The sequence below is a fragment of the Catharus ustulatus genome, chromosome 5 (genome assembly GCF_009819885.2).
Source record: "Catharus ustulatus isolate bCatUst1 chromosome 5, bCatUst1.pri.v2, whole genome shotgun sequence".
In the NCBI taxonomy this organism is placed as follows: domain Eukaryota; kingdom Metazoa; phylum Chordata; class Aves; order Passeriformes; family Turdidae; genus Catharus; species Catharus ustulatus.
Window position 1 is genome coordinate 57,001,675 of NC_046225.1, and position 13,669 is coordinate 57,015,343.

At 38.9% G+C, this 13,669-nt stretch overlaps 1 protein-coding gene across 2 annotated transcripts in view; it reads right to left on the reverse strand.

Moving 5' to 3' along the window:
- Positions 1–5,531: 5,531 nt before the first annotated feature.
- Positions 5,532–13,669, reverse strand: part of TBC1D19 (TBC1 domain family member 19) — a 51,380-nt gene continuing 43,242 nt past the window's right edge. For both annotated transcript variants that reach the window (XM_033060360.2, XM_033060361.2), the window contains exons 15-21: positions 13,252–13,296; positions 12,053–12,085; positions 9,559–9,668; positions 8,298–8,389; positions 7,439–7,554; positions 6,901–6,971; positions 5,532–5,914 (exon numbers count right to left, since the gene is read on the reverse strand). In XM_033060360.2, the coding sequence (XP_032916251.1) occupies positions 5,840–5,914; positions 6,901–6,971; positions 7,439–7,554; positions 8,298–8,389; positions 9,559–9,668; positions 12,053–12,085; positions 13,252–13,296 (542 nt within the window). In that variant the 3' untranslated portion in view covers positions 5,532–5,839. The remainder of the gene's footprint in view (positions 5,915–6,900; positions 6,972–7,438; positions 7,555–8,297; positions 8,390–9,558; positions 9,669–12,052; positions 12,086–13,251; positions 13,297–13,669) is intronic.

Sequence of the window (13,669 nt, forward strand, 5' to 3'; positions counted from 1 at the left end):
ACAAACTCAAAAAAATTTACCAAAAAAGCAGTATTTCTCCCTTTGTATTAGTTTTAAGGCTGATCCCTGGTTAGTATTTAGCACAGTCAATGAAAGTACCATTGTTCATGTGTTGCAGGGTTACAAAATATGGTGATGAACCCAAGAGAAACATCTTGTCCTAACCACAGACTCATTCTGTCCCCATGAAAAGCTGCTGACTTGTGCTGCACTGTCCACAGAAAAGACAAGTATCCAAGATGCTTCTCCAAAATAGAATTGGCCAGTAATGCCATAATTTGGTAGGTATTGCCTAAGTAAAAAAATACTAAGCTGAGACATTTTAACACTGTTTTAAAGCAGAGCACAACAGTCACACTGTTAGACCAAAATCATCTTCACTGCATTAGTTAGTTAGTTTTGTTAAGGTACGAAAAAGCCAAGCAGAAACCATACAGGAAAAAAAAAAATCAGTGATTTCAAATAGCAGCACACAATCTCTAGGTTGTAGGGATTTCAGTTTATTCCGTGGTTATTTGCTGCAATAAGTGGTTCAGGTCACAGATGTGCAGCCCCATACTACATATGTGACCTTGTGCTAGAAACCTGAAGCCACCAGAAGGGTACTTTTTGCCATCTGTACTGATTCCTAAACCTCTAAATAAGCAAATCCTGAATGCCAAGTGCTGGAGTTGTCCTTCAGCACTTCATCTGAAAGGACCCACAAGAATGATACCCAGTATCATTCCTGTGGCTACTGGAGGGGGAATTATTCGGAGGGGTTGCTTCTCCTGCCAGTGCTGCCCAGTCCAACAGGAAGGCTGGCCAATGGCCCTCTGCCTGCCATTGCCAGGGGCCCTCACCTCAGCCCTGGCCCTGGCCCTGCTGCTCTCCCTGCCCAGCAGCTGAGCTTCCTGGGGCTGGAGGAAACCTGCTGGAGCTGGGCAACACAAATACATGCTTCAGCTAACTGCCCTCTCTGTGGGGGCTGTGGGGATGGAAGCCACTGCACATGGCAAGGTGCCAGGAATGGACAGGAACAGCCTGGAGGAAAAGAGGGAAAAGGAAGCGCCCAGCAGCTCCCACCGCCCCAGCTGCATCCGTCCCCTCCCTCCCCACTTCCTCACATAAAATACTGGACAGAATATTTTACTGATTTGTTAAAATATGATGAAAGGCTCTTCCCCTTCCTCACTGAAGATACAGCACTTCAGTTTTGCAATGTATTTCAATATCTTTTATAAAATGCTTATTTTATTGTTAATTAACAGCTCACTGTATTGCTTTCCCTAAACGGATCTTTATATAGCAATTCGGTTTCAAGAAACCCCTTCAGTCTTGTTGGAAGCATTTTATAAAATTCATTAGAAGCTAGTAAAATAGGTACAAGCTTCAGCTATTTTGTTTTGTTTTCTGGCAACAGGTAGAAATGCATCTTAAACTGGAGACTCCTTGCATCCTTTTCCCTTTACTGGGATATCTAACTGCTTTACAGTCTTTATACTCTCATCATTTCTCATAATAAAATTTGTTACTATGACAAAAAAAATCCACTAAAAATTATAAACTGTTTTAGTTATTCAGTTGTTCCATGACCCAGACATCAAGATCTGAGCTTCAACATATTTTTGGAAGTACTGAAGGAAGATAACTTGGGTACATTTTTAGACAAGCCTATTTACTTTTGCATTTTTACAACAGTCTATTTGACATTACAAGAAGCCCTTGACAGACCATAGCCAGAATCCTAAGGTAAGCAGCAAAAAATTTGATCATTATCTGTAAATATGAAGACAACTGGTTCTTGTACTGAAATGTCTGTTTATATTGATTTCAGATAGGGAGGAACAGACCAAAACAATTTGACTAAATTGAGCTATTGGACATTAAGCTGAGCCTGTTTAAACCAATGTAACTATCAAGTTAGATATGATTCTACAATAACATCTGGCCATTACTTAAAACAGCAAAAATGAAAAAGGAGTTTTAGGAATTTGGAAGTCTACAGACTACAGATATCAAGAAGCTTGATCTCTAAAGTTAAAGAATTAAATAATTGATATGACCTATGTATACAAAAGAAATATCTAGCTGCAAGATAGAAACCAGTCATTTGAATATTAAAAAAAATAAAATAGTATTATTTTAAGCAAAGGAGATTAAAAATACAAGTATCAGCTAGCATCTGAAACAGAGTATTTTGCTGGAACTAAATGTGTAACTGAGGGGAACACGAAAACCACACCACTTCAGTATAAGCAACATTTTAAAATAGATTTTTAAAAATATATAAAAATCTAACAGTATAGTTGAAGCTTAAGGTGAGGATCTAGTTCATTTTTTAATCTCATTTTAAAGCATTTATGCTCAGTATTCTTGTATAAAGAAGGTGTATGGGGACCCTCATGAGCTCCAGAGCACAAGGTCCCCTGTCCACTCATCAGGAGAGACACTGGTGCAGGTCAGGAACAGTTTAAGTGCTCCAGTGGGGATACAAGGGAGATAAGAGATAAAAACAGACCATATTCTGTTAGTCACAGACCTGCTTGTTCAAACAAGAATCCATCAGTCTCTATCTCTGCCTACTTATAGCATTTCCAAATTTATTGAAAATTAAAAAGAAGAGAAGATACTGTTCAAAAATCCTAATCTGGAAAAGGTTATGGTACTGTTCAGATTCTGCACCATGTACTAGCACAAAGCAAAGGGAATTAGAGGGTCAGCAGGCCTGTAGGGAATCTCCCTTGCTATTTAGTAAATACAGTAATTTCACGAATACAAGCCGCACCAATTTGACTAAGATTTTGCTCCTAAACCGGAAATGCGGCTAATAATCAGGAGCGGCTAATACAACCTCAGAAGTGCCTGCCAGAGTGCTGAGCCGAGCAGCTGCAAAGTCGGCATTTTGCGATTGTTACAAATCGCTACTCTGTTGCACCGCGGGTGGAGCCTGGCTCCCTGTAGGCAGCACGGGGGGCGGGGAGAGAGGCGGGAGAGCTCTCTTTCCTCCTCTGCCACAGCCCAGGGGAGAGACGGGGGGGGGCCCGGCGCCGCCATTGCCGCGGCCCGGGGAGGAGAGGGGGGACCCGGGCCGCCCCTACCGCGGCCCGGGGAGGGGTGGGGGGGACCCGGGCCGCCCCTACCGCGGCCCGGGGAGGAGAGGGGGGACCCGGGCCGCCCCTACCGCGGCCCGGGGAGGTGGGGGGAAGCCCGCGCCGCCATTGCTGCGGCTCGGGGAGCCGACGGGAGCCCCGCGCTGCCATTGCTGCGGCTCGGGGAGGGGGGGGAAGCCCGCGCTGCCATTGCTGTGGCCCGGGGAGCCGACGGGAGCCCCGCGCAGCCATTGCTGCGGCCCGGGGAGGGGGGGGAAGCCCGCGCTGCCATTGCTGTGGCCCGGAGAGCCGATGGGAGCCCCGCGCAGCCATTGCTGCGGCCCGGGGAGCCGACGGGAGCCCCACGCAGCCATTGCCGCGGCTCGGGGAGCCGACGGGGTGCTTTGTCCCCGCCCGCCGCCGCCGCGGCAGGAGCGGGGAAACTCCGTCCCTGCCCGCCGCCGGCGCCACGGGCACGGGAAAGCTCCGTCCCCGCCCGCCGCCGCTGCCGTAGGAGCGGGGGAAGCTCCGTCCCTGCCTGCCACCGCGGGGCAGCGCCGACCCGGGGTGACCGAGCCCAGGGGCAGCGGCGGCGGGCCCCGAGCGGCAGCACCGGGCTGGGCCACCTGGCCTCGTCAGCGGCCCCTAGCGGGCCGAGCCTGCACAGCCTTAACTCAGCCAGTAAACCCCGCCCTCCCGCGGTTCTGTTACTAATTGCACGCGGGTCCTCGCTGCGAACGACAAAGCGGCTTATATTCGTGTGCGGCTTATCTATGGACAAAAACCGAAATATTTGCCAACACCCAGAGATGCGGCTTATAGTCAGTGCGGCTTGTATTCGTGAATTTACTGTACTTTTAATTCTTTAAAACACCATGGTAACCTTGTAATGACCTTATTGAGTCACAATCCTTGTGACTGCTTTGTAACATTATAATTTCTAGCCTGCTATCCAATTTATAGATTTTCAAAACGGCAAAATGCTGCATTTTTAGAGGCAGATGTATATGTGTTGTTATGAAGACGAAATAAGATCTTGTGGTTTATACACAAACTGAGTATCCAGAAATGCAAACAGAAATTCAACACAGGAGAGACTGCTCCCCTCCTTTAGGAATTTACTCTGTAATCTTTAGCAAATCACTTAATCTTTCTATGCCTTCATTTCTCATATATAAAATAGGGTAATACTTGCTGTAAAGGATAAAAGCTGTCACATGTCTTTTTAAAAACTAAATGTAACAGAAAACCTCTAGTTAAACAGTTAAAACAACTTCTTGCAAATATTAAGGAAAACATCAATTTTCTCTGTTATCCAGAGGAAAAACTTCCCCAAATATTCTCACACATCATATTTGCTAGGCAGTTTGTTTCTTTACATAGGAAGTGATACCAGAGTCCCCAACTTTGCCTTCTTTTAAATTAGCCTTATAAATTTACTAGTTCACTAAGTTTCTACTACATTATCCTGACAGAGACAGTAAGATTCACAGACATACAGCTCATAACCCTACCTTAGACTACATCTTAGATCATCTGTCAAATTTTGAGCAAAGTACAAAGGATTCACATTTCACTGATTTACATTCAGTATGGCAAATGACAACTGCATGTACATTAGCATGTACATGTTCATAAACCAGGCAAAGACAAAAGTCCTATAGCAAATGCAGTGACTATATAACCCATTATCATTTTCTGACTGAGAGCCTTTTTCAGGTGCTAAGATACAATCAATCAAATCAGATTATTGATTCCAACTTTGGTTTTAAACAAATCAAACAAATTTGTGAGGAAGACCTCACAGAAAAGTGTGACAGCTAACAGATGATACCAGCCTGACTGTAGTGACAATCCATCACACATTGACATGAGCAGGGCTCTTGCACTGAAGCCCAAGCTGTTGAATCACAGAGGCTGGAAAACTGTCAAAGGCGTAGCACTGCTCTCCCAGAGAGGGTGTGGGGCACAGCAAAAAGACTCTTGGCATCTTTCTCAGGGTAATATTTTGTCTCATGCAAAGACCAGCTCCAACAAGTTCTGAAGGAAGCTAAGCTCAGGCCTCCTCTGCAGGGAAACATATTTTATGCCTTTGATGGGACTCTGGGGAGGAGCTCAGCAGACGCTGGAGATAGCTCTGTACCTAGCCAAAGATGAATGGCAAATGCATGACTTCACCTCTGTGTGTGAAAAGAATAAACAGGAGCAATTAACATGAGAAAGAACATGCAGAAAATTTCTGTGAAAAGAATAAATAAGATAGGGATAGCAAAACTGATGTTTGATGCCATCCTTCCCTAAGAAAGCAAGAAAAAGTCTTGCAAGTAAAAGTACCTTTATTTTCTTACTTGACAGTATTGGAGATGATATCCTCTAAGCTGTGAGCCTGAAAACGTAATTTCATATTAGAAGAATAAGAGCTTTTACAAAGCTGACAGTAACATCACAAAACTCAGGTCATGAATTACATTTACTTTATTTAATTTAATATTACATGCATTTTACACAGTGATTCATATTATGTACTTGCACAAGTAGTCATCCTCAATGTACAAGTAGTAACCATTGCTTTTACAGTGAAATTCATTATCATGCACTTCACACAATCATGTGCAAAGTTATTTTTTCCAGTTAGAAAATATTCAGGTAATTATTTCTAAATTGATTTTATACATGGAGTTTAATTTTGGTTTTATGCAGACATTGCATAGTTGATGCTTAGCTTCTCCAGAAAGACTGGAATGTGGTACCAGTATTGCTGAAGCAGATCAAGTGACTGTAGCAAACAAGAAGATTTGGAGAAGAGGCATAACTTTCAGGGTTGAAAGGTCAGCAAGTACAGCCTAGGATGAAAACCAAAAATGCTTGTTAAACATGACATTTGAATCAAATTTCCTTAAATAAAGTTAAGAAGTCAGGGGAATATGCAAATACAGACTACAATACTGCCAATAATTAGATTTGGACATGGCTAGAAACAAATTATACTGGTTTATGTTAGTACTGTATTGCATAATTTTACATTCTGACATTTAAAAGAAAAAACATGTTTACCCAATGTATAGTACCCAAGTAACTTTATTTTAGCCTTTAGCCTTACTTCAAATATACACACCATCATGGGTGAATAAGGAGTCTAGCATTTCAACTTGCTTCTAAAAATAATTGGGAATTAAGAATCCTTATCCTGTGGCTTGGCTAGTACTTGTGAAGTAAGTCCAATGTAATGCCTTAAATAATAAATGTCTTCTCATGAAAGTATGTTTTAAGAAAAGCCAAAGAAATTGATCACAAACTCTCAAAGTCTGGAAAAAATCCATCACTGTATTTTTGAAAAAAATAAAAAATTAACAAGTTGCTAGATATAAACAATAATAATCTTAATGCTAGTAACTTAATTTTCTTCATTTCCTACGGCAGTACACACAGTGAAATTTCAGGTTCACGTTGGCAAAGTAATCTTGTAAAATTTTTGTAATTTGTAAAACAGAAGCATCTAAGCATTCTACCCTGAGGAAAAGAGTACAAACCTCTGCAATATTTCAAAAACAATATATCCCAGTAACACAGATTACGTATTAAAAAAAGTAACAGTACAAAATAATTTTATAACACTGCATTTTTATAGCAAATATGCTTCATTTCCATTTACTCCAGAAAAGCAGCATTATGTACTGCACGTTCACAATTTCCTTATTTTTTATCTAAGGTAAGAATTTAGACAGAAAGATTTGCACTATGCATCATGTGCCATGTGAAGTTCAAGTTACTCTTACTGGCAAAGCATCAGAAACTATTTCAATCTCCTCTAAGTGAAACTTATCCTTACTTCAGCTGCAGCCAGTGATGTCACCTCCATCAGATTGACTGCTCGGAAAGCAAACACAGCAGCTGCCAGCACTGAAAGAAAATGTCCGATATTTAAGTTTCTGACCTGATAAGTAGTGGTGAGAATTAATATTGATATAAAATACCAATTTTCACTTAGTTTATTTTGAAAATCGGGGGGACTTCAATTGCTTTAAGTATGATAGAGGTAGTTGCCATAATCTTGAATCTTGTATTTTGTGAAAGATGATGGATTCATTTACCACTACCACTGAAGAACATCCTATGTTCTGTTCAGAGAGTACTTTGCATTTTTTGAGTATTGCCATAAAAAAAAAACCTCACATATTTTTAACTAAAAATGCAGTACTCATGCAATTCCAGTTTTCTAGATGATATATGCTTTGACATGTATGTAACCTCCTGTCTGCATTCAAAGAACAACTATTTTCTTCTCATCACAAAACATATTGAGGCTAACAAGTATTTGCCTTACATTCACACAGACTTCACACATTTTGTAAATATAATTCTATTACCAGCAAGAATTTCTAGAGAATTGTATCCCAGGATTCTGTCCCACAGAAGTAAGAGCTGGTCTGTAGCTAAATAACCAGAAAATGCTCGTACCATCCATTTAAATGAAATTCGTAGCCTGCAAACAAGTGACAAACAACGGTTACTGTATTTTTGCCTCCCATAATGATCAGATTGTCTACAAATTGAAAATATTTCATTATTTTTCTGCATTTCTCTTCCTGGAAGAATAAGCATTTTCTCTTGCTGCAGTAAAAATCAATATTTTAATTTGCAACAGCCATCATAAAACTATTTAGCATTTCATTTGATAAAGTACTAATGTCATTCTTATTATCATTCTGATCAAACAATCACATTAGAGTGATCCTCATCTATTATCACCCTCAATGTTTCATCCTTTCTGCTATTATGCTATTAAGATGGATACCAATTAAGACAAAAAGGTTTTCAGGTTCTGTTGTGCATGGTGCCATGAGTTCACTATTGAAGGACTCTTGCTCTCTTGCCTCTTTCCAGTACCTTCTGCTGCAACTAACATCTCTGTGTCTTCTGTCCCCTAGGAAATACATCACTTCGTTCCATCGGTCCAACATGAATTACTGAAATTTAGCTGAATAATGCAGGATAGAGCATTTCTCTCAGAGCAATTCTACTTTCATAGAGCATACAGAAGAAATGCACAAAGCAGAGATACGCAGGTTAGACAAAGCACTCAATCTGACTCTGAAGGAAAAACGGCACACTGATGGTCATACTTTCGTGTAATTTCCCATAGGTCTTAAATTAAAATACTAAAGAACAGCATTTTCAGAACAATGAATGTGCAACATTTGCATCAAGTCAGAAAGAAGTACTTACGGTTGAGCTCCAATTTCTCGGAGGTGATAAAAGAGCTGGGGCAGATGGGTTTGTAGAAGAGTCTCAAAAAGCAAACACAATGATACAATGCCCTGAAGAAAGAAGATCATATTGTGAATACTAACACTCATCCTGTCAAATCTGAGAAAACACTATCAGCATGTAAGTGTGCATGAATTTTTAATTCAAGCAATAAAACACTATTAATGATATAATATCCAACTCAAGTGAGAAAGGCACAAGCAATTCTAATACCTTCAGTCACTAAAGTCTTGCACCTGCAATTCCTTGTATGTATTAGCAACATAATATGTTCTGATAGTCCCTTTCGAGTCTGAGTCTGAGTGTCTGTATGTCAGGGTTGAAGAACTTAATGGGTTATTATAGTATAGCCTACTTGAAATATTTCCACTTTGATGAAACAGACCTCAGTTGCACTAAAAAATAAAGGATGTGAGAAAAAGTATCTCTCTGATAGTAAGACCAAACAAGGATAACTATAAAAATAGTTAAACATAAACGCATTTTAAAAATTGTTTCAAAAATTACCATGGAAATGAACAGATTCTTGTGTGACCTCTTTCTCTGCTATTAAAGATGGAAAGCACAATACATAACCTTGAAATGGCATACCAAGGAAAGGATTTTCTCTTAACCAGGAAATTTTCAAAAAGCAAAATAACTCTTCAGCACTTTTTGAAGGAGACAAGCCAAATAGAAGACAAGCTTTTTACAACTCTTGTACATTCAAGACAGCTGATCCTGGTCACAAACAGACAATTTAAACTCATCTGGTAGTACTAAAAAGCATGTGATGTCATACCAAGATACTTCAGTTAAAGAAACAGACATGAACTTGGTATCATTGAAACAATATCTTTATACATATATTTTAGTTCCTTTACCCTAGACAATATTTCAGAGTTCATTTACATATCTTTAATGAAAGTGAATTTGTGTGACTCTTTGAACTGAGAAATCTGTTAGATTAAAAAACTCGACTCTTATAAAGGACCCCATACCCTCATAAAATGAGAACTTACTATTTTAATAAGGTACATGATAGCAAAGACTAACAATGACAGAAAACAACAATATCCAGACTGGAATTATCTAATAATTTTCCCAAGCTTGCCTGAAATATTTTATTATATTTAAAAGAATACATTTCAATCACATAGAAAACCATGCTACTGTATATATTATTATTCTGTTGCAAATAGGATATCAAGCGAGTGGATTTAATTCCTAATGAACTTACAGAGGGATGAGAAGAGATGGAATGGAGTCTGAAGAAAAAACGCACATACATCTCACGGAATATCTGATACAATTTGGAAGGTTCATGGTACAGAAAACAAAGTGGAGCAACTGAAAGGATAAAAGAATTATAATTGACTCAACACTGTAAACTGCTAAAAGAGCTCAATGATTAAGCGCATGAAGTATGAGGAAAAGCCATGTAATTTATAGTACCATAAATTACAAAAACAGTACTAAACCAATTATTGAGAAAGAACTATTCAATCACAGTCTATAATTTAACATAAAAAGTCTAAAAAGGGAGTATGATACACTCAAAATATTATTCCTATGTATTTCAAGAAGCTAAACCAATTAGAACCTGCTTACTACAGAGTTTGCTTCTGAACCGAAAGAAATATGCTGTAAGGAGAGCAGTCCTGGAGCGTAGGGCAATGCAAACAGCACAAGTTTTCAATTCAACTGTCTGCAACTGTCAGTGTGCCATGGGGGGAATGACCAGCTCCAAACTGATGCCCTATTTGTAAGATTGCTTGAAGACAGCTATTGTGAAAATGAAAACATTAAAAGAACAGCTTTTGATTGCTACAATAACATAACTAAGTATGAGAAACTCATAGAGTCCTGTTTATTTCTTACAAGATCTGTAAAGCATAGACAATTGGTACTTTACTGTTTAGAAGTCTTCTAGTACACTTGATTCAAAATAATAATTGATTACATTTGTAAAACAGTAGCTCTGAAACTTTGCTTGTTTCGTGAAATCTAGCATATGGATAAATCTGTTACATGCATGTGTTGCTCAAACATAACCATCAGTCCTTGAGACTGAAAGTCCATCCACTCAATGCATTCTCCCAGACAGCTGTCATACCTTTTTGTGAACAGCCTTTTGATCTGTCCAGTCATCATGCTGACAGCTTCATTTTACACGTGCATTCATTTTAGCTGACAGCTTGCATTTTAACACACTCATAGTTTCTATCTCTACATTCACCTTCCCCTCCATTTTATTTACACTAAGCTAGTGATATGGATATATTTATCTGCATATGTATGTATATATACACACATAGATGTATGTACATTTTTTATATATATACAGATGAATTATATGCATGTGTGAATTTATTTTCATAACTAAATATCAGAGAAGGCAGCTTAATAACAAAAATGGTATCTGTGTATGAGAGTTGGGTGCTAAGGTAGGGTGAGGTGTTCACAGAAACATGTATTTCTGTAGGAGTAAGGTAACATCCTTTGCTTTTCTAGGTTCACATTTTTAGTGCTTGAAGATGGAGGTGGAAAACTTGTCAGTGTGCACATGTACATAAAGGCCAGGAGTGTAACAGAACAACCTCTTGACAGTTGGCACCCTGACAGTGTATGCATGCAAACAGGAAAAGGGGTATAGGATTTTCATAAGGAACCAGACACTTCCTCATATAGCAGCACAGCATGGAATACAGAGGATGATCTGCTTGGTACCCATAGCCTTGAGCTACATTACCATGTTTCTGCTGCCTTGCTTTTCACCCTTGCTCCTTCTCAGAGCCAGCATACTCTGAACCTGTGCAAAGTGTTAGGACAGGAGGGAGGGAGGAAAACTCACACCCGAGTTTGGGAGACATTATTCTCAAGGGCAGAGTCAAATCCAAACATTTTGACAAGTAGTTCACACAAAACAAGTGAACGCCTCTGAGTCCCTAAGGAAGAGTTTGTAACTTAAGTGCTCATTACTCTAAAGACTTTAGATTCCCTACTCAGGTTCAAATTTGCATTTCATATTTCAATTCCATGATTTTAATGATTGTGTGTGATAATTAAATTTTATTATTAGCAAAACATAGCATTTTAATTATAATCCTACAATCTGCTTGCCCTGTGATGCTACAAACACCCTTGATAAGCCAAAAGAAAAAAAATGAAAAGCCAAAACATCTAATCTCATATCTGCAATAGCTGCAATATGTCTGTAACCCAAAGAGATTTTTCTGCTTTCTTCCTAAAAATCTTGTTGATATTTGTGCTTTCCTCTAGCTAGTAAATTAGCAATCATTATATTATGTAATGCTCTTTTAACACCTCTTGTAGGCAAATGTAGAGAGCAACAGGCCTTTCACATTATTCATGTTTTTAAGAACTTTTTTTATGGGTAACTTGGTATACCCAGAAGTGAAACACAAGGACAGAGCACATTGTTGGTAAACTTTATCCCTCTAGTCATATACATTAAGATGCATAGCTTAGCTCAGCTATTAGTTCTCAAAGAAGGAATTCTCACATGATAGTAAGCTGTAATATAAGTAAATAAAATAGTCTGAAATTCAAAAAATTCTATTCAACAAAAATTCTATTCTTGTGTATCTTCACACACAAGAAAACAAACGCACATACACAAGTTTAAAAGCTGCAGGAAAGTACACACAGCTTCAAACTACAATATGAGGAAAAGCAGTCCTGAGGTTTTAGCTTATGAGAGTCACACTTACCATACATAGAAAAGCCATGAAAAGGAATTACACCTGCAAAACAAAAATATTTCCTTTTTTTTTGTTCTCTAATAATTATGCATGCAAAAAATATTATCCCCCCCACTCAAACTGTATTCTGCCTACATCAGGAATAAAGTATTTTCTTGTTATTGCACCTGCATAGATCTCCATATGTAAGTACAGTATCACCTATGTCAGTACAATCAGTTACATGCTTAAACACAAGCTACAGTTCCTAGAAAGCCAAGTAAAGCTCAGTTTCCATGAAGTTGTTACACAGAAGGTTTGCTGATATCAGAACCTAATTTCAGATTAATGACAACCCATAAATGTCATGCAGTGACAAGAATGGAGTAGGAAATAAAGGAGGCCAAGACCTCTAGTAATTCATGTAGTACTCAGACAGAACATTCACAGTACTTGGCAGTTGTAGCATGACAGCTCACTCCTCCTTCTCAGCTGATCTTAGTTCCCATTCACTAGATTTTATGTAAGAGTGGTAAGAGCTGGCAGCCCTGGCAAAAGATCATACTAACAGAAAAAAAGTGAAACAAAAGTATGTACTGCAACTGACTCCACTGAAATACAGAAGACATAAAAGACAAGGCCAGAGACACAGACTTGTGATTGGTGATGTAAGGCCCTGAAACCAAGAAGAAAGAGCTTGAACTGGAAACACAAACGGAGGGGAAGGACTCCCTTGAATCCTTGAAAGGATTTCAATAAGGGATTGAAGTGGTCAAGGTAGGAGCTGAAAAAAACAATTTTAATAACTGTAGTTATAACAACAGCCATGATATTAAAATTACATAGATCTGTTGAGTCAACACACATTCTGAAAGGAGACTTTAGGGTGTGGTTTGTTAAGTACTTAAAAACTGGGAGGTCAGCCAGTTTCAGCACTTATCATTCAAATCCTCCAAGTGCTGATACAAGAGTGAATACAAGCTGCTGCACCACAAGTTGTTTTCCTTCTCTTTCCCACACATATAGACAAACTCTGTTTGTGATCACTAATGCCAGGCTGAATGTGGGTTTGGAGGAGTAGCTTCCATCCAGCTTACTCCTTTAAATTAAAGAATTTCATAGAGTAACAGCAAAACATAACTGGTAATAGAAAAAGAAAATATCATGTACTTGAGGAAAAAAAAATCTTTCCAAACTACCACTAGAGGAGGCAATAGTATAATTCATACCATTTGGAGGATAGAAAACAGCATATTCTTCCATTCCAAGTTTTCCTGTGAACCATCAAAACACAAAGAAAATTAAGCTGTAAAAATGCATACAGATTTAAATAATTGAAATAAAAAAGCAGATTTTAAGTTACAATTACAAAAATCATAACTAATTACATTATTGACCATCTGACATTGTCTAAAATGTGGCAAGCAATACAATGGCACAGGTACAATGTCAGATATAAAACTGAAATGCAGCACAAATAAAGAAGGATGACAAACAACAAAAAAGAGGAGGAAAATTTCCGCAATGCTGTTCCATTGAGATTCTATTTGGGTATGTCCTAGGAGCTCTAAAGGTGTTTGCTGCAGACCTTGAAGACAGTGAAGCTCTAGGAGGGAATAAGGGCAGATTGACCTAGGGACAGGAAAG